The 19,182-nt window shown below is 57.5% G+C and overlaps 2 protein-coding genes across 3 annotated transcripts; one reads left to right on the top strand and one right to left on the bottom strand.

Moving 5' to 3' along the window:
- Nucleotides 1-353: 353 nt before the first annotated feature.
- On the top strand, nt 354-9,712 carry ANO8 (anoctamin 8). Its single transcript, XM_037506128.2, has 18 exons — nt 354-541; nt 1,301-1,411; nt 1,539-1,671; nt 1,822-1,960; nt 2,038-2,134; nt 2,684-2,800; nt 2,878-3,005; nt 3,102-3,263; nt 3,527-3,679; nt 3,791-3,917; nt 4,013-4,068; nt 4,187-4,261; nt 4,985-5,785; nt 6,021-6,212; nt 6,332-6,463; nt 6,550-6,660; nt 7,510-8,176; nt 8,995-9,712. Exons 1-18 carry the CDS (start codon nt 436-438, stop codon nt 9,351-9,353), a joined length of 3,666 nt encoding a protein of 1,221 aa, XP_037362025.1. The 5' UTR covers nt 354-435; the 3' UTR covers nt 9,354-9,712.
- DDA1 (DET1 and DDB1 associated 1) lies at nt 9,521-18,547 on the bottom strand. 2 transcript variants are annotated; one of them, XM_037506127.2, is made up of 5 exons: nt 18,453-18,547; nt 14,549-14,629; nt 14,302-14,353; nt 13,448-13,509; nt 9,521-12,017 (listed from the first exon to the last, which is right to left on the bottom strand). In XM_037506127.2, the coding sequence occupies exons 1-5, from the start codon at nt 18,453-18,455 to the stop codon at nt 11,907-11,909; spliced, it is 309 nt and encodes a 102-aa protein (XP_037362024.1). In that variant the 5' UTR covers nt 18,456-18,547; the 3' UTR covers nt 9,521-11,906. The 2 variants fall into 2 exon arrangements, with proteins under 2 accessions (XP_037362024.1, XP_037362023.1); XM_037506126.2 differs by lacking the exon at nt 18,453-18,547 and adding an exon at nt 17,875-18,372.
- Nucleotides 18,548-19,182: the final 635 nt, after the last annotated feature.

Genomic DNA, 19,182 nt, shown 5'->3' with positions numbered 1-19,182 from the left:
ACCCTCTCCCATCTCGGGCCTTAGTTAATTCCGCCCATCTTATTCCAAACCGCGCCTTTGCAGATGGAGAAACGAAGTCTCGCAGGCGGGGACGAGACCCAGAATACAGCAAGAGCAAGGTGGAAACTGCAATTTAGGTGCGGGCAGGGACGAGCACCACAGAGTGAGGTGGGCGGGCGAGAACGAAACCCAGAAAACAACTTGGGCGGAGTGGAGAACTCGAGTGACGTGCGCGGAGCCAAGGAGAGTCGAGGTTCGGCGCGGGCGGGGACGAGAAGCAGCGCTCTGGCACGCGGGGACGGCGGCCGGCGCGGGCGGGCGCGGCCTTTGTCTCCTCCTCCGGCGCGCTCAGCCGCCGCACCGGCTGCATGAACCCGCGGCCCGCCACCTCCCGGGTCGCCCGTAGCCCCTGACCTGATCTGCCCTGTCCTCGCTATGGCCGAAACCGCCTCCGGCGCTGGGGGCACATCCCTGGAGGGCGAACGCGGCAAGCGGCCCCCGCCGGAGGGCGAGCCTGCAGCCTCGGCGTCTGGAGTTTTGGGTATGTGTGCGGCTGCTGGATCCGGTAGGGTTGCAGGTGCCTTGAGTGCGCGCGGAGGCTGGACGGGTAGGGGATTGGGGTCAGCTTTCCCGGCCTGGAGTCCAGTAGAGGAACCAGCTACTCCCAGCACTGCAGCCGCGGTCGGCGGGAGCAGCTAAGACGGTGCGGCGGGCAGGGGTCCCGGAGCAGAAATGTGGACACACCCCTCCGGGAGCCCCCCCCACCGAGGGGCTGAGCCAGGTCACCCCCCTACCCTCGGGCTACCTAATCGCAGCTGGGCAGGGATGCGCTTGAGAGATCCTCCGCGGAATATACAGAATCACCCTGTCTTGGGTTCGAATCCCAGGTCAGCTGTGTGACCTTGGGCGCCTGACTTAAACGCTCTGAGCCTCAGTTTCTTCACCTGTGAAATGGGGGTAAGAACCGCACCCAGCTGTGAGGTAGCTGACATAATGTGGTGAAGCGCTCCGTGCTGCTAGTGAGTGCCCCATCGATTGTGGTTTGGAGGCGGAGTTGGGCCTCAAGATGAGTAAGATTTGTATGTGAGGACCTGGGGCAAGGGCATTCCTAGAGGAGGGCCTGACTGGTGCAAGGACGTGGAGGGAAGTAAAGAACCCAAGGCCAGAGTTCATGGGGTCTTGAATGACATACTGAGTGCCAAGGAACCCTGGCGAATAGAAAAGGGACAGGACTGGAGTGATCAAGACTGGAGGTGGTGCAGGAGTGGCCTGACCCAAGTTTGCCCTGCCTGCCCCCCAGATAAGCTTTTTGGGAAGAGGCTCCTGCAGGCAGGTCGCTACCTGGTGTCCCACAAGGCATGGATGAAGACGGTGCCCACAGAGAACTGTGATGTGCTTATGACCTTCCCAGGTATCTGTGTCCCCCCATTCAGTGCCCAGACAGGGCTCCCCTGAGCTTCGTTCCCCTGAGTGGGAGTCTGTAAGAAGCCTCAGACCCCTTGTGGCAAAGAGCCATGGGTACCTGTGCCCCTTGGCAGACACCACTGATGACCACACGCTGCTATGGCTGCTGAACCACATCCGTGTGGGCATCCCTGAGCTCATCGTGCAAGTCCGCCACCACCGCCACACGCGTGCCTACGCCTTCTTCGTCACCGCCACGTATGAGAGGCGAGTCCTTGGCCTCTTGCTGACCTTGCCATCTGGCTCCCTGCCCTTCTAAACACCAACTTGTGAGGTCCAGCTACCCTGTTTGCCCCAGGTGGTCACCAGGTAGCCAGTGTTCCTCCCATGATCCCACCACCCCTATCTTCCCAGCAGCCTACTCCGAGGGGCCGATGAATTGGGTCTACGCAAAGCAGTGAAGGCCGAGTTTGGTGGTGGCACCCGTGGCTTCTCCTGTGAGGAGGACTTCATCTACGAAAACGTGGAAAGTGAGCTGCGCTTCTTCACATCCCAGGTGCACCAGCTGGCCCCCAGCGCACATCCCTAACTCGTGGGTGGCTGCTCCCTGTGCTCACACCCTGTCCCCTGCAGGAACGCCAGAGCATCATTCGCTTCTGGCTACAGAACCTGAGAGCCAAGCAGGGCGAGGCGCTGCACAATGTGCGCTTCCTGGAGGACCAGCCAATCAGTGAGTGTCAGATGGGGCTCCTAGAGAACTATCTATCACGGGAGAAAGGCGGGGCCTGGAGCCAGACCAATCAATGGGTTGAAGGGGCGGAGTCTTAAGGGAGGGGTGGGACTTGCTCCCTGGAGTCCGTGAGAATGCCAGGGCAGGACCATGGACAGCGCCCCGGTAGCCTTGATGGTGTGGCCCTGGGTCTCAGTTTCCCCTCCAGGAAACCAGTCCCTGCAAGTCACCTCCTGGCACCAGCTTTGCATCATTCCTTAGATGTTGAGAGCAATGACTTGAGGCCCAAATGGCTTTACTTCAAAGCATGGCTCCCCATTGGGACCCACCCTCCCAGGATTCCTTCGTGCCCTCCTACCTGCCCCTACCCCTCCCAAATTCTGAAGGAGAACCAGATGTACCATCCACCCAGAACTCCTCTGGGAAGAGCCTCTGCTGGTGTAAGAGCAGGCAAAAAGCCCAAGGTGGGGAGGGGCTAAGGGAGTGATGGGGTAGGTAGACCAGGAGCAGGCAGAGAAGCAGGAATCCCCCATTCTTGTCCCCTAACAGTCCCTGAGCTGGCAGCCCGTGGGATCATCCAGCAGGTGTTCCCAGTCCATGAACAGCGTATCCTGAACCGCCTCATGAAGTCATGGGTGCAGGCCGTGTGTGAAAACCAGCCCCTGGGTACGGCCTGGACCTGGGGATGGGCGGGGATCCAGAAGGTGGGCAGGTCTGACCAGCACTCCCTCTTCCCCCTGAAGATGAGATCTGTGATTACTTTGGTGTCAAGATTGCCATGTACTTTGCCTGGCTGGGTTTCTACACTTCAGCCATGGTATACCCAGCTGTCTTTGGCTCTGTCCTGTACACATTCACGGAGGCTGATCAGGTACAGGGTGTGGGCTGGGCTGGGGCTAGGGCACCCTAGATACCCTAATCCCTGGGACAGCCCATTCAACACCTCAGCCCCCCTCCACCACTCTAGACAAGCCGGGATGTATCCTGTGTGGTCTTTGCTCTCTTCAACGTGGTCTGGTCAACACTGTTCCTGGAGGAGTGGAAACGGAGGGGAGCAGAGCTAGCCTACAAGTGGGGGACTCTGGACTCACCTGGGGAAGCCGTGGAGGAGCCACGACCCCAGTTCAGGGTCAGTTTTTGCAGGGGGTCTGAATCCAAAGACTCCAAGAATGGGGTAAAGGAGAGAGAGCACTTTGGGTGGGGGTCAGGGAGGGGCTGCATGCTCAGAGGAGAAGGAGTAGGAAATCAGATTTGAGGGAAGTGTGCTTTCAGCGGGGTCACCATGAGAACAAAGGCATGATGGAGGGAAATTGAGTTTGTAAGGAAGGGAATGGTATATGGGGCAGAAGACCCCCTGGTCTTATACTGGACCTTCCCCTTGCCCCTTGCTAGGGCATTCGACGAATCAGCCCCGTGACCCGGGCTGAGGAGTTCTACTACCCGCCTTGGAAGCGGCTGCTCTTCCAGCTTCTTGTGAGCCTTCCCTTGTGCCTCAGCTGCCTGGCCTGTGTCTTCCTGCTCATGCTCGGCTGCTTCCAACTGCAGGTGAATTCCAGACCCCAGCCCTGGCTTTGGCCCCAACCTGGTGACCCCTCACATAGCATAGCCCAACCTATGCCCAGCTGCTGGGGTAAGCTTGACTCGCTGCTCCTGCAGGAGCTGGTGCTGAGTGTGAAGGGGCTGCCGCGTCTCATCCGATTCCTTCCCAAGGTTGTGCTGGCGCTGCTGGTCAGCATAAGTGCTGAGGGCTACAAGAAGCTTGCCATCTGGCTCAATGACATGGGTATGTCCTGTGGGGGCAGTCCCTGCCTGAGCAGAAGGTCCCACTGCTCAAGTGGGGCCTGGGCCTCACCCCTCACTTGCCCCCTCGGCCCCCAGAGAATTACCGGCTGGAGAGCGCCTATGAGAAGCACCTCATCATCAAGGTTGTCCTGGTGAGTGTGGTGGCCAGCTGGTGGGCAGGGGTATGCCAGGGAAACCTTGATTCTGCATGAGGCACAGCTCTGGGCACAGCGGTGGCAGGGTGACAACCTGCCTGTCTGCTTCCCACAGTTCCAGTTTGTCAACTCGTACTTGAGCCTCTTCTATATTGGCTTCTACCTCAAGGATATGGAGCGTCTGAAAGAGGTGAGACTGTGGCCCAAGGTAGTGCCCTCCAGTGGTGGCCAGTGGGGGGCCAGCCCCAGCACCAGGGGTCCATGGGCTCTCCAGCCCTTCCCCCCCCTCCTCCATCCTTCTCTCCTTTCTGTCCGTCTGTCTGTGCGTCCTCTCTGCCTGTTGCCCCCCCCATCTGTCTGTCCATCTGTCCGTCGGTCCCTCCACAGCTCCTGCTCGTCCTGTCCCTGTCCCAGAGCCTCGAGCGGCAGCTTCGAGCGGTGCTGGTCCCGCTCGTGGCCCTGCGGTTCCGCCTGCTCATCCTGTCCCTCCGGGGCCTTCTGCTCGTGGCCTGGGCCAAAGTATGGGCAGGTGGCAAGCCCACAGGGCCTTGCCAGTGTGGGCAGTGTGCTGTGCTGGGGTCTCATGCAGAACCAGGGGTGCATGCTCAGAGGGGACGGGGCGCTGCTGGCAGGGGGCACCTGCTGAGCTCCTGGGAGGTGCTTAAATCTGGGAGGAGATGCAATTTGGTTGGCTGGGAGTGCTATGGCCTGCAAGGCTATGGTTGGTGGCAAGTGAACTGTGGCAGAGGCTGAACACTGGGGCCTCCATATCCAAAGGGGTGGATTCAGGAATAGGGTTCAAGGCATGTGTGTGGAATCATGCTGCAGAAGGGGCCCCTAACCAGCAGGCTGTCTCAGTGCCCAAGGCCCCGCCCACCCCCACGCAGGCTTTCTCACCCCTTCCTGCCCCCAGATGCTGGCCACACTGCTCATCACTCGCCAGTTCCTCCAGAACGTGCGCGAGGTCCTGCAGCCGCACCTGTACCGGCGCCTGGGCCGTGGCGAGTTTGGCCTGCAGGCTGCCTGGGAGCTGGCCCAAGCCCTGCTCAGCCTGCTGAGCCTCCGGCGCCCTGCACCCCACCGCCTCGAGCCCCAGGCAGAAGAGGGATGCAACAGCAGTGGTGGGGGAGGCCGCAGGTGTCTCAGCGGGGGCTGTGGGGCTCCTGAGGAGGAAGAGGAGGCCGTGGTGGAGCGACAGCCAGTGGGCGAAGGTGGAGAGGTGGGGGACGGGCCCAGGGGGGGCGAGGAGGAGGAGGAGGAAGAGGAGGAGGAGGACGAGGAGGACGAGGAAGGCGAGGAGGGTGGCCTCCTGGACTGCGGGCTCCGTCTGAAGAAGGTCAGCTTTGCCGAGCGGGGAGCCAGGCGGCAGCGGCCTGGCCCAAGCCCTGAGGCGCTCCTGGAGGAGGGGAGCCCCACCATGGTGGAAAAGGGGTTGGAGCCAGGAGTGTTCACACTGGCTGAGGAGGAGGACGATGAGGCCGAGGGGGCTCCTGGCAGCCCTGAGCCAGAGCCGCCAGCTGTCCTGCTCCGCCGAGCGGGGGGTGAGGGCCGAGACCAGGCGCCGGATGGGGGCCCAGAGCCAGAGCCAGGCTCAGGGGACTCTGCTCGGAGACAGCGGCGACAGAATCGGGCATCTTGGATCGACCCGCCAGAGGAGGACCATTCGCCCCAGCTCACCCAGGCCGAGCTGGAGAGCTGCATGAAGAAGTATGAGGTGAGGAGGTGCCTTGAGAGCAGTGGCAGGGTCCTCCAAGGAAGTGGCACGCTGTCCCAGGGTGGAAGGAGGTGGTGGGGGTAGGTAACAGGGCCTTTGATGTGGTAGGAAACCTACTGGAAGGACCTGAATGGGATATTCTGAGGGAGCTGGACTTGGTAGAAGAAGGTGACCTAAGGCAGGAGGCTTTGCCGTCTGAGGGTGGCCAGAGGCTGTACCCAGATTCTCTCTGCAGGACACGTTCCAGGACTACCAGGAGATGTTTGTTCAGTTTGGCTACGTCGTGCTCTTCTCCTCTGCCTTCCCATTGGCTGCACTGTGTGCTCTGGTCAACAATCTCATTGAGATCCGCAGTGATGCTCTTAAGCTCTGCACAGGGCTGCAGCGGCCTTTCGGGCAGCGGGTGGAGAGCATCGGCCAGTGGCAGGTGGGGGGAGTGCCTGGGCTTCAAACTGATGCCCAGAAGGAGAGGGGGTACAGCTGGGAATAACAGGGCCCTAGGGGAGGGTGGCCCGCCTGGCCTGAGCTCCCTGTATCCCCCTGCAGAAAGTGATGGAGGCCATGGGTGTCCTGGCCATCGTGGTCAACTGCTACCTAATCGGCCAGTGTGGACAACTGCAGCGCCTCTTCCCCTGGCTCAGCCCGGAGGCAGCCATCGTGTCTGTGGTGGTGCTGGAGGTGGGACGAGCAGTGGGTGAGGAACCTATGGGGTGGACATACTGGCAGGCACCCCTGAGCCTGCAGCCTCCTCTCTGTCCCTTCAGCACTTCGCTCTGCTCCTCAAGTATCTCATCCATGTGGCCATTCCTGACATCCCGGGCTGGGTAGCCGAGGAGATGGCCAAGCTTGAGTACCAACGCCGGGAGGCCTTCAAGGTATTTTCCCAGTGTCAGTTTACCCCACTCCACAGGGTTCCTGCACATCTGGCTGGTGGCAAAGATGGAGCACATCTCAGTGGCTGAGTCCATAGCAGGAGGGCAGATGTGCCGAGCCCAGGGTAATAATTAGCATCAGAGCAGGCCTGGGCCCTTCTTGAATCCCAGTGGCATTCAGCACCAGGCTGGCACTAATGATATTAAGCCATCGGCTAGCTCAACCAGGAACATCCTGTTAAGGACCAGAAACACAGCTGAGGCTTCCTAGAAGCCCAGCCTCTGCCACCTTCCTCAGAGAACTGCAGAGCTGGCCGAGGAGCTCTCCATGATGATCTTGCTGCCCATTCACCCTCTCGCTCCATGGCGAGTAAGTACTTGAAATAGGGCAGAGGCAACTGGGAAATGGAAGTTTTGTTTGATTTTAATTATGTCAGTGGACATTGACAAGGCATGTGTGGCTACTAGCTTCTGGAATGGCCAATGTGGACTCTGGTCTGCACCCATCGTGGTTCTCTTGCTGATTCTCCAGAAACCAGGGGATCTATGGAGGCCCAATATTTGTTTCCATTCTTCCAATTCCTGAGAGTACCTGGCATGCAGCCAGGGACAGAAATGGTGGCAAGTAAACATTCTTTCTCTCAATTCTCAGAAAGTACCGGCATGGGTCCAAGGATGCAGTTGGTGCCCAATAAGTGTTTAGATCTCTCCCCACTTCTACAGAGAGCCCCAGTGTGGATCCAGGGATACAGTTGGCACCCAATAAGGGTTTGGAACTTGCCCCACTTCCAAAGAGGGTACCGGCTCACAGCCTTTTTCCTAGTCCTGTTAATGGCTTTACTCTGCCTACAGAGACATGAGCGCCAGGCCCAGCACCGCTTCCAGCAGCAGCAGCGGCGCCGGCGGGAGGAGGAGGAGCGCCAGCGGCATGCTGAGCATCATGCCCGGCGGGAACGGGATACCAGTGGCCGGGAAGAGTCCAGAGCCGAGGGCTCTGGGCTGGACCCTGCTGCCCCTGAGAAGGCCTCAGCCAAGGCCAAGGGCAGTGGGGCAGGTGGCCATGGGTCAGAGAGGCCCAAGCGCCCAGGGTCCCTGCTGGCACCCAACAACGTCATGAAGCTGAAGCAGATGATCCCACTGCAGGGCAAGTTCCTGTCATCAGGGACTGCTTCCTCGCTAGCTAATGTGGGGACTGGCCCCACCACACGGCCGCCACCTGCCCAGTCGCCCACGGGCAGCGACACTCGCCTGCCAGCCTTCCTCAGCTTCAAGTTCCTCAAGTCACCTGAGACCAGGCGGGACCCTGAGCGCAGCCACTCGCCACCCAAGGCCTTCCACGCTGGCAAGCTCTTCCCCTTCGGTGGGGCCAGAGCTGAGGCCGGGTCCAACGGGGCGGGAGGGCAGGCCCGGCCGGACGGGACCCCTGGCGGTGGCAGCAGCCGGGTTCAGCGGAGTGGGCCGGCAGACGAGGCGGCGGCTGAGGAGCCAGATGCCCCCCGGCCTGAAGAGGAAGGCTCAGGTCATAAGCTTTAACTCGGGGGTGGGGACTCTGGGCTGGGCTTTGGGGATAGGGGTGGGGTGGCCAGGTCTGGGGAGAGGTGCTGATGGGATAAAGACCAGTAAAGGTCTGGTCTTGGTACTGGTTGGGGACCTGGGTGCACGGTACTTGGAGCCTGTGGGTCAAAGTCTACTCAGTGTCTCCAGGACCCTTGAGAGCCTGGAGCCTTGTGCCTGACCCTCCTTACCCCCAGGGAGGGATGCCAAAGCCCCCTGTCCTAGTATTCCACCCAGGGTGTCCCTGCCATGCTCTGGTGCCAGGAGAGATAAGGGAGGCCACCTTGCCACCTGGCCCAGCCTCTCCTGTCCCCATAAGACCCCACACCCAGCTCACTCTGGGGGGACTGAACTCCCCCCAGGCCTCTATGCAAGTCCCTACCCTGCAGCCCAGCTGTTCCAGGAGAGCTTCCCTGGAGTAGGGACTAGGGCTGCTCAACCAGGGAGTTTGGATGCTGGGCCCACATTTGTGCTGAGCAGGGGCCTCACTCCGGCCCTCCTACCCTGCCCTGGGCAAGCTGCCCATCCCTAGGGAGCCCTAGAGGTAGCAGCTGCAGCACCAGGGACGCAGGTTGGAAGTTAGAGGGACTTCCTTGGTGTCCTCCCTGTGATGGGCAGGGGCCCAGGCAGGGGATGCACCTGAAATGCCCACCCATCACTGATCAGAAGCAATAAGGCCCTTGATGTGCCTGGAACTCCAGGAGGGTGCGCGGGGGCAGGGTCCTGAGTGGGTCCGGCAGCGGGGACGGCATCCCCCCGGAACGGCCCCTCTCGCCTCCGCAGGGACAGCACTGGCCCCAGTGGGCGCCCCCACCCTCTGCACCCGCCGTAGCCGGAGCCCCGCGCCACCGCCATCACCAACGCTGCTGCCCAGGCCCCCGACGCCGCCCGCTGGCTGCTGGCAGTGGGATGGGCCATGGGGCTGTGGGGGCGAGGGCGCTGCCCCCCGCCAAGCCCCCACCGATGCTGCCGAGTGCCCGCCTTGTGCCCTGGCTGGGCCCCCGCCTGCCCTTCAGCCCCTGCCAGGGGACGCCAGCTTCTACAGCCTCCCACCCCCAATGCTGCCACCCACCTCCGAGCCCCCTACACCCTCACCCAGCCCTAGCCCCCAGGCTGTGTGCTGGCCTACTGGCTGGCATTAGCCTCCTACCCACTCCAACTGTCACCCCCACACTCTCTGTTCTGCTCTCATATGCAATACTGACAGGGTGGCAGCCACCACCCAGAAAACCTACTTGGGCCCCAGTATTGGTGACCCTATCCTGGGGCGAGGGCCTGGGGGGGCTGCCCCCCATCTGCCGTTTACCTTTTGACCAGGATGGGGGAAACAAAAGGAAACCCAAAAACCCAACAAAATACACAAACACAGAATAGGCGATTATTTATTTGTTTTTAATTTATTTTGTCATATTTTTGTAAAACGGCAGAAATGCAATAAAAAGTATATTTCAACAGTGCCAGAGGATGGAACCGTGGAAGGGGAATCAGGGGGCCTGGGTGACGAGGTTGGCACTGGGGATGCCCCGCCCATTCTGTGACCCTTGGGGGCCTCCTCCTAAGAACTGGGTCTTGAGGCCACAGATGGAAAACTCCAGACTGGCCGCTTCCGAGTTGGCCCAAATTTGGGGGCTGACTTCAGAACTCCTCCCTGGGAAGAGCTGCAGGGCCTCAGGCCCTGCCTTCAGCCTCCTAGACAGAAAGAAATCTCAAAGTACTGAAAGGACTCAGCAGTTTGGGAGCTGGGCCTGGGCCCGAGCCAGGCTCAGCCCTGCAGGAGTGGGGCTCAGTCCTCTTGGCCACAATTGCTGGCATACCCACCGCCAGGGCTGCCATCTAGAACCAGGGGGTAATGGGAAGAGACTGGAGTGTGAAAACTGGAAGGCATCTGGTACCCAGGTCACTGTAGTGAAGATATGGCACCTTCAGGGGTCCCTGGGTGGCATTAGGGAGTGGCCAGGGTGCCCCACTGTGGGTCAGGCCCAAGTCCCTGGCGCTCTGCTGTGTGATCAGGGAAGACATCACCTCATACGTGTCCAACAGGGCCCTGCCCAAAGCTGGAAGAGCCCAGGGAGAGCCATTGTAAGGAAGGGGCACTTTGGGGGGGATGGTGAAAGAGACATCAGGGTTTACTGGAGGCAGGAGAGCAGCCTGTGCAAAGGCACAGAGGTGTGGGAAGGCAGAGTTTGGTGTTTGGGGGAGCAGATGGGGTGGGGGCACCAAAGGCAGAAGTGGGGAGGTCAGCTGAGGGGCCTGCACAGCCGTGGGACCCCCACCAATGCCACAAATAGCAGTGGCAGGAGGTGGAGTCCAACGCCCCAAGGCGAAACTGAGGCACAGAAATACAGATGAGCAGGGTGTGCCTGTTCTGCTCCAGCTCTGCCTCCTGGCCTTTAAAGCTGAGGTCCCACCTATTCAGTCACTAACAAAGGGACTAACCACCTGCCCACCCAGGTAACCAGATCGGCCCTGGGACTAGGAACTCCATGCCCAAGCGAGGAACTGCCCAGAGCTAGAAGGCAAAGCCCCCCCTGTACAGCCAGGCAACCAGCCCTGGAACCTTCCACCTGGGAGGTGACGGGCACCCCTCCAAGGCCTGATGTGTCCTCTAGTTACATGGTCCAACACTTCACCATTCAAAGCCCTGGCACTCAGCTCCGACCCCTAGGCCCCACTTGGGACCAGTGAGGCGGGTAGTGATCTTCCCCTACGGCCCTGAACCCACTGCCCAGAACCCAAACACCCTCTAGGGCCCTGAGCTCAGCTCCAAACCCACCCCAGCTGGAAGCCCTCATGGTCGTGGAACGCGCAGAACTAACATCACCCAGGCATCCATGTGCCTGCTCTCTGAGCCTGAGGCTGTCTCCACTGCGGCTGGCAGGTATCCCGGGAGTGCAGTCCACCACAGTTCCACCCCGGGCAGCTTGACTGTCTCTTGGGGACATCCTGATCCTCAGGGACACCTTGACAGGTGAAGCAGGGGGCGGCTCCAGACAGGTGTCAGCTCTGAGTGAAGCAATCACAGCAGGCCCATGAGAGAATCCAGCTGGTCCCAGGGCCCCAGTGCATGGGGTTCCCTCTTGGCTCCTCTTGGTGATGATGGGATGACTCTCAGGGGCTCCGTCCTCTGGGGCTGAGGCACGCGGAGCAAAGACGCAAGGTCAAGTAGGAAAGACCCTTTTATTGGGGTGGACATGGAGCACGCACTAGTCCATGATAAAATGACAGGAGAAAGATCCAGAAGGGCTGACTTCGCCTTGCACACGCTCAGAGCAGGATCTGAGCACGGAATAGGTTCCAGTGGAACTTGAGAGACAAGGCCAAGTCTTAAAAGCCCGGACGAGCAGGTGGGAATCGGGAAAAGGGCCCCCACACTGTCACCTGATGCAGCAGGCCTGGCTCTAGACCCTCACAGACCCGCTCTGGTGTCTGGAGAAGTGGGGAGAAGAGGGAACGGGATGGAGGGAATAACAATGTTTAAAAAGCATCTACCAATATCACACTACTGTGTCTGACGGCCCCTTTAACCATCACTTGGTACATTTACAGCATAAATAAAAACTCAAGGAAAATAAATACATTGGCTCCTATGAGGTTGGAAGTGGTGTGGGCAAGGCAGGGTGCGGGCAGGGAGCGCTTACACACACGGTGGGAGGGGAGCACAGAAGACAAGAGGCGCCTGTGGGGGAGTGTGAGTCTTAAGTGTCCTCGTGCATGTCTGGGCTATCGGTCCGAGCCACCTTGCGGGGGGGCGCAGAGCTCTCACCCTCGAGGTCCACTTGTTCCTGGTCTCTCTTCTTGGCGGCATTCTGGGGAACAGGAAAGGGAGAGCTCTAAGTCTCTGATGGCCAAAGAGTCAGAGAGAGGGGCCTTGGAACCCTGGTTGGGCAGCCCCTCTGGTACCCAGACCTGTCCAGATCCCTGAGGCCACTGGTGTGCAAGGAGTCACCACCCTGGCACGGACCCATACATGTCTGTTTCACAGCAGAGGGCAAAGTGTGCGTTCCCAAGCCGGGAAGCCTACAGGTAGCCACAAAAAAGGAAAAGTGGGTGGTCTGGGAAGATCTTTCCCTGCTGGTAAGAATGAAAGCATGAGGGGCTAGGGAGGGGGACAGGGTAAGCCAGGCAGCTCACACTGTCTGAGCTATCACTTTATCATGGGGCCCCTCCAACCTCACCCAGGGCAGGTAACCATTCGATGGTCAATGTTAGAAGCAAAAAATCTAACCTTGCTGTACAACACAATTGCTCATTAAAAATTTTATGAGGGGCCTCCCCGGTGGTGCAGGGGTTAGTCTCAGTACTATCAAGGTATCACCAGCTACTGCAGTGAGTCTGATCCCCGCCAGGGAGCTAACCCACATGGCACAGCAGACCTCTCCTGTCTCACCCACTGCTCCCCTCAGCAGTGTATTTCAGTAGATCTGCCTGTTCTGCTCCCCACTCAGTCTCTGGTGAATCCTCTCACCCCCGCCCCCCACCTTTGGCCTCCACCCCAGTTCTTGTATGCATACATAAATTAAAAAATAAATCTTTTTTAAATATTTCATTAAAGGAAAAGAAAACACAGTGCATATTAGGAAGGTAGTCTCTGGGAGGGGAAAGGGAAGATTAATTTTACAGTAACTACAGCCACTTCTATTGCCTGGGTTTTTGGTTTTTTTTTTTTAAATGAGATTTTTATTTATTATTTATTTATTTTTAAAAGGTTTATTTATTTATACAAGAACCGGGATACAGGCCAGATGTGCAGGAGGGTGAGCAGATTTACCAGAGACAGAGCCGGGAACAGAACAGGCAGACTGACGAAATACACTGCTGAGGGCAGCAGCGGGCGACACAGGAGAGGTCTGCTGCGCCATGTGGGTTTCTCCCTCGCCGGCCAGGATCGAACCCACGCTGCAGAGGCTGCAGACAGCTTCACATTGTGGCGCTCAACTGCCTGCGCCACCGGGGAGGCCCTGCCTGGGTTTTTATCATGTATACATTTTGCCATTAAAACAGATAATCTAGATAATAACATGAAAGCCTACCAGTCCCTAAGGCCATGCTGGCTACATGTTCTCTCCTCTGGAATGCTCGTCCCTCTACTGGATCATCTGGCGAACTCCTATTCAGCCCTCAAAGCCCCACTTAAAACACTGTTCTCACAGTCACCTATGTCCTTGCCCCAATGAGAGCCCTTCTTCTTGGTACTGTAACCCCTCTATTCCCAGAAACTGAACCCTTCATGCCTTACCTTTTTGTCCCATTGCTGATGTAGGTAACGCAAAAGGATGTTTGTCTTTTCTGTCACGATGACTGAAGAGGAAAGACAGAAAGTCGCTGAAGAGGAAAGACAGGAAGAGGCTACAGGAGACCCTGCCCCCATCCTGGCCTGCGATGCCTCTTTTAGGATAGGTTTTCACCCCTCCCTGGCATCCTGACCTGGATTAAGCTTTGAGTGGTCTTTCTGGGACTTCCAGTCTGTACCCTAACCCAGAAGAAGGCCTCAGGAAGCCCATGTTTTTGCATTCCTGAGGTCACAGCCACTACTAGGCCACAAGCCAGCACTCCACTAGGTCCTCACTTCCCAAGGAGAGGCGGAATCCTCTATCCTGTGAGGAATTCTTGCCACAGGCGGAACACCCCCGAATAGGTCCAGGCTAACTGGGGGCACAAATCCACACAGCCACAAGACAGGAACCACACAACCCAGCCAGGACACAGGGTGGCGGGATCTTTCTCAAGTTAAAATAAAACACCTCAACCACTGGAAATAACCTCAGAGTCCTTCTGCTCTGTAAGCTCCAGGCCTTTCTGTGAACCCTGGCACCTGGTTGCCTACTCCCAGCAGCTGCCCACCAAAGTCCATGGCACTCATCATGGACCCTGTGATGTGCCAGCAGGGGATGTATGACCTGATGGGAAGTGTGGGGCAGAGGGCTGGTGAGTGGCAGGCGTGGGGCTGGATGTGGAGAGCAAAAGGACACTGGTGGTCAGCTGCCCGCTGCTCCCAGGGACACGGGGTGGGCCAGGGCTCTTTGGGTTACCTCCCACACCGTACCGTGGCCCTCCCCTCAGCAGCCAAGCTGGAGCTGAGAGTCCACTTACTCTGTTCAGACGGGTATTCCCGCGTGGGCAGGTAGACTGAGGGACGTCGGTTCTGCAGGAGGGTCCAGAAGGTGTAGGTTAGGGACACACCTGAACCCCTTTACTTGGCACCCGCCCCACAACACAGCGCAAACCATCACCATGCAACATGGGGCTGGACCCTGTTCCTTTTTATACCCCAATTGGGAGGTGAGCATCACCACCAGCCCACCCCCATTACTCCCCAACCCGCAGAACACCCACTCACCGAGGCTTTACACACAGAGTCTGCATGAAATCGACTAAAATTGCTTTTGTTGTAGACGGGCAGTCCTTTCAAAAAATCTGCCTAGAAGACAGGGAAGATGGTGAATGAGAAACTGGTCAGCCCACTGGGTCTAGGCTAGGCCTCCAGGTGACTTCAGGATTCATCTTTTCTGTTCTTATTGTTCCAGTTGTGTTGAATGCACCCTACAGCCGGCTACCTGATTTGTACACTCATGACGAGAGAGCACAGCCAATCTCGGGAAAACACACCTTCTCCGCAGGACCCTCACGACAGCACCATAATCAGGCAACAGGTAAGAAAACTGAGGTCCAGAGAGAATGGGCTTCTTGTTTAGTCAAGAGCAAAAGCAAAGCAGAGATCAGACTTAGGTCTCCCAACAGCAGGACTATCTTTTGTGCCAGCAGACATATTAATCTCCTGGTTTCATTTCCATTTATTCACTTCGATAGAGACCAGGGATGGAAAAGTCTTCTACCCTAGGCATCCCCCCCAGACCAGAGTAACAACAAACAGGATAGGGGAGCGGAGGGCTGGATGCAGGGGAGAGGGAGGATGCTACTCCAGGGAGGCAGCAACAGAATTCACAGCCCCACCCTTCAAAGAAAGCTCTGGAGGGGAGACCCTGACTGTGGGTAGGAGGCAAGTCTCAGCAATAAGACATGGGAATAAAAGCCCAAGAGAGCTAAGAAACTGAGGTCCAAGGTCCTGGGATGCTCAGGAAGGAAGGATGGCCAAGAACTAGGAGCAGGGAGTGACCTCCCAGGAGAGCAGGTAGGAGAGTGACTCTGTAGTCAGAACTGGGGTGGGACAGCCAAGAGAGGCATGGCCAGTGCAGGGTTCCTGTTTGCCCCGCCCTAGGCAGAAGTTTCCAGAGCTATTGTCACCGAATCATCATCAACACAGGGCTACTAAGTCACATGGCACTTGTCTGAGGTCACTGGGCCCTAAAAGAAAATGAGGAAGTCAATTTGAACCTGCATTCACCCAATCTGAGAGGTCAAGCTCCTTCTATTATAAGACATACCAGTGTCTGTTTTCCCAAGGCTCCAAACCTCTGCAGGTTATACCCTTCCCTTGATGGTTAGTACCCATGTCTAAATCCAGCACTGGACCATATCACTTTCTGGGGCAGGTGTCCCCACTTCTGTAAGCTGTGAAGACTGAAGGTCAGGTCAGCCAGGGAGTCTGGAATGTGAAGTGTCTCCTACTCCTACTCAGGTGACCTTCAAATTCAGGTGACTTCAAAGCCCAGTTCAAAGCCCCTCGAATCTGCCTCCCCCATCCCAGGACCTCTGTCCTAACTCCACTGCAGACTACCCATCCAACAAGGTCTTCTCAGGCCCTTACACTGTGACAGGCCCCAAGCCAGGCACCAGGGCACTGGGGAGTCACAACAGAGCTGCTCTTGGCCCTGGGAGGCCTAGAATGCAGAGAACATGAGTGTGGATCAGAAGCTGCAAAGTGAATGCAAAGAGGTCATGAGGACAGAGTGCCATGAGGGGCTTTGTGAGGCCCAGGATAGTAGGGGGGAAAAGTCAGGCTGGTTTGAGGATCAGATAAGGCACCCAAAAGCAGTGATGCAGGTACTCAGATCTGAAGAGTAAGGAGGGATCTGGTCTCTGCTCAAACCCTACCATGTTCCTGGTTCCGTCAACACCCCCCAACCCCACTCTAGCCACACACTCCTTGACCTGTGCTATGGCACCCTCCAGGAATGCCCCTCAACTTTCTATGCTGGAAACACCCAACAATCTCTTCACACCTGGCACCTTCCCTTTCCCCATACTTTTGGAGCCTCTGCTCACATGTGGAAGAGATCATTTGTTTTACACATCCACCTCCCTGCTAGACTGGCACCTCTCTGAGGGCAGATGGCAGGAGCAGGCTGATTCAACACTGGGCCCTGTGTGACGAGGCACCAGAGTGGGGAGAAATACACTCAATCTTGACTGGTGACCTCCCATCCCTGCCACCTTACAGTGAACTGGGATTACAAGAGGGACCCCCCCTGCCAAGTTAGTTTTAGTCTCAATAACACAGGGAAGGAGCATCTCAAGGAGCCCCCTTGAGGGCAATTGTCAGCATCAATGAAATTTGTGCCAAACAAATGAAACAAGGCTCAGATACAGGAGAAATCCTCATCTCAGTTAGACAAACCCTAGCAACAGCGGGGCCCAAAAGCTGTTGACTCTATCAGGGATGTCACGGGACATCCCTGTGCCAGTCCTGTGCTGGTAGCCCACCACAGACCCAACTACAGTGAGATGAGGAAAAGAAAAGTACTAAGAGAGGGGAGAAGCAAGGGCATCCCAAATCAGGATGGCGTTGTTCACAGGAGGAACAGTATTCCAGAAGGAACAGCAGGTATAATGGTTCTGGGGTAGCAGGGATTTGGAGTGTGATCACATTAAAACAAGGCCCATGTGGCTGGAGCTCACAGAGGGAGAAGCAAAGAGGCTGGATATGAAGTCACAGAGGGGCAGGGACTTAAGAGGTTAAGGGGGTAGTTGGGGTTTCAGCTAAGTTAAAGATGACCATGGAGTGTTTTATATTCTAGAAAGTGGTGTAATCTTATTTGCATCTTTAAAAGCTCGCTCTGGTTCCAAAATTATAAGTGGGGAGAGGAGGAGCAGGTGGAAGGATGGGGATTAAGATAGAGGCAAGGAAACCAGTGAGGAGGTTGGGGCAGGTATCTGGGGGAAGGTGTTAGTGCCTGGCCATGATGGGGAGCCACAGACAGATTGACACTGTTTTGGAAGCAAAGCCAACAGAACCCTTCTATGGACAGGGTGTGCACAATGGGCTGCACTGAGGAATCAAGGAGATAACACCCAGGTGTGGACACCCACATGTCAGGAACCCATTTTCCCATTTCCTTCCAGATAGGAAGTCTCTTTAGCCAATTCCCCACCACATCCATAGTTGGGAACCTGGGATAAGGAACCAAGGGGCTTTCTGACTTGCTTAAACCAAACTCCATCACCCCTGAGAGCCCTGGGGATGCTAAATAGTGAGGAACGGGGAAGGGCTTCTGCCCTACTCAGAGGCTGGGCCACCATGGCATTCTACAGGTGGTGAGAAGAACTCCAATGAACAAGACTCAAATCCCAGTATGATCTAGCTCACGAAAAGGGTCTTTAACTTCCCAACAACCAGTTGACATTATCCCCATTTCTAGATGAGGAAATGGCTGGAAAAGGATATCAGGGGTCTGAGTCGCCAGCTCATCGGTTGAGTATTCACAGTCCTTCACCATCGCAGATCCCTAAACTGTCATTAGTCTGTAAGGTCTGGACCACTGTTACCTCCATTTAACAGGACAGAACCTGGTCTTCGGTGATGGAGTTGCTTCCTCTTAGGGGCAGCTCAAGACGGCGATGTTGGGGTCAGGGATCTGGGCCACTGGGTCAGTCCGCGATGTCGCACTTCTTTTGGTCACAAAGCCCCGCAAGTGTGGATGTCAAGCCCCCTTCCCCGTCCCCACACCCATACCGGTCGCCCAAACCCTCTCAAACCCTCCTGAACTGGACAGATCCAGGTCCGGGATGCTCAGGAAGAGACTTGAAACTGGGGGCCTCAGGGGACCCCAACCCCACCACCCCAGGCGATTTCCGGGAGAGCAGAGACCCGGAAATGAATGACTAGTCAGGGCCTGGAAGCCAGGAAGGGGTTAGGGGTGGGAAATGGAGGAGGGGCGGAGTAAGCAGGAAGCTCACAGCAGGGTCCCCCGGGTCGAAGGTCACAGGTCACAGCGAGGGGCGGGGCCGAAGCTGAGGGGGCCGGGCAGAGAGGTGAGGGGCCTCGGGGATTACTGAAGGTGGGTGGGCCCGCGGCGCCATTTTGTGGAGCGGAAAGGGAGCACGGGCCTCGCGGCCGCTCTCACCATCTTCTGTTTCCTCCGTCGCCGCCTCAGCCGCCTCCTCAGCCGCCGCCGCCGCCACCACAGCCGCCTTCTTAGCCGCCGCCGCCGCACAGTAACTTCCAGCCACGACACAGCCTACACTGATGATGCCGTCGCCCTGCCGTCATTGGCCCACCCTCTAGCCCCGCCCCCAAGATGCGTTTCCTCTGCGCGCTCCCACTGGCCAGATCAGGCTAAAATACATGCCCATTGGTCCCCACGCCGCCTCCCCTCGTGGTCAAGTTCGGTTGAGAGCGCAAACCCCGCCCGGGAGTTGGAAGCGAAGGGCTGCGAAATCCGGAAGTAGGCGGAGGCCGCGCCCCTGAAGCCTCTTGGGAGTTGTAGTTCACAACTTCGGGAATTAGGCTGGTTTCTTTCTAGATGCTGCTACCTTTTTCATACTATGTCTCATGGGAGTCTCACGGCAACCAAGAAGACCGGTACCCACCATAACACCACCAGCCTCCTCCCCGGGATTTCAACCTTAGGTTTGGTGGTATCTAAACCATTGTCGCACAAGCTGCTTGAAAATCTTTGTAAGAACAACTCAAATTCTCTTATTCAAATCCCTCCTACCGGGGCCTCCCTGGTGGCGCAGGGGTTAAAGACACATTGCCAACCACAGCAGCACAAGTTCGATCCCCAGCCGGCCAGGGAGCAACCCACATGGCGCAGCAGACAGGTCTCGCTAGCTGCTCCCCTCAGCAGTGTA

Source organism: Talpa occidentalis, unplaced genomic scaffold, assembly GCF_014898055.3.
Source record: "Talpa occidentalis isolate TD23 unplaced genomic scaffold, MPIMG_talOcc4v2.1 talOcc4.12, whole genome shotgun sequence".
In the NCBI taxonomy this organism is placed as follows: Eukaryota; Metazoa; Chordata; class Mammalia; order Eulipotyphla; family Talpidae; genus Talpa; species Talpa occidentalis.
Note: the sequence above shows the minus strand (reverse complement) of the source record. Positions and strands in the feature narration are given on the sequence as shown.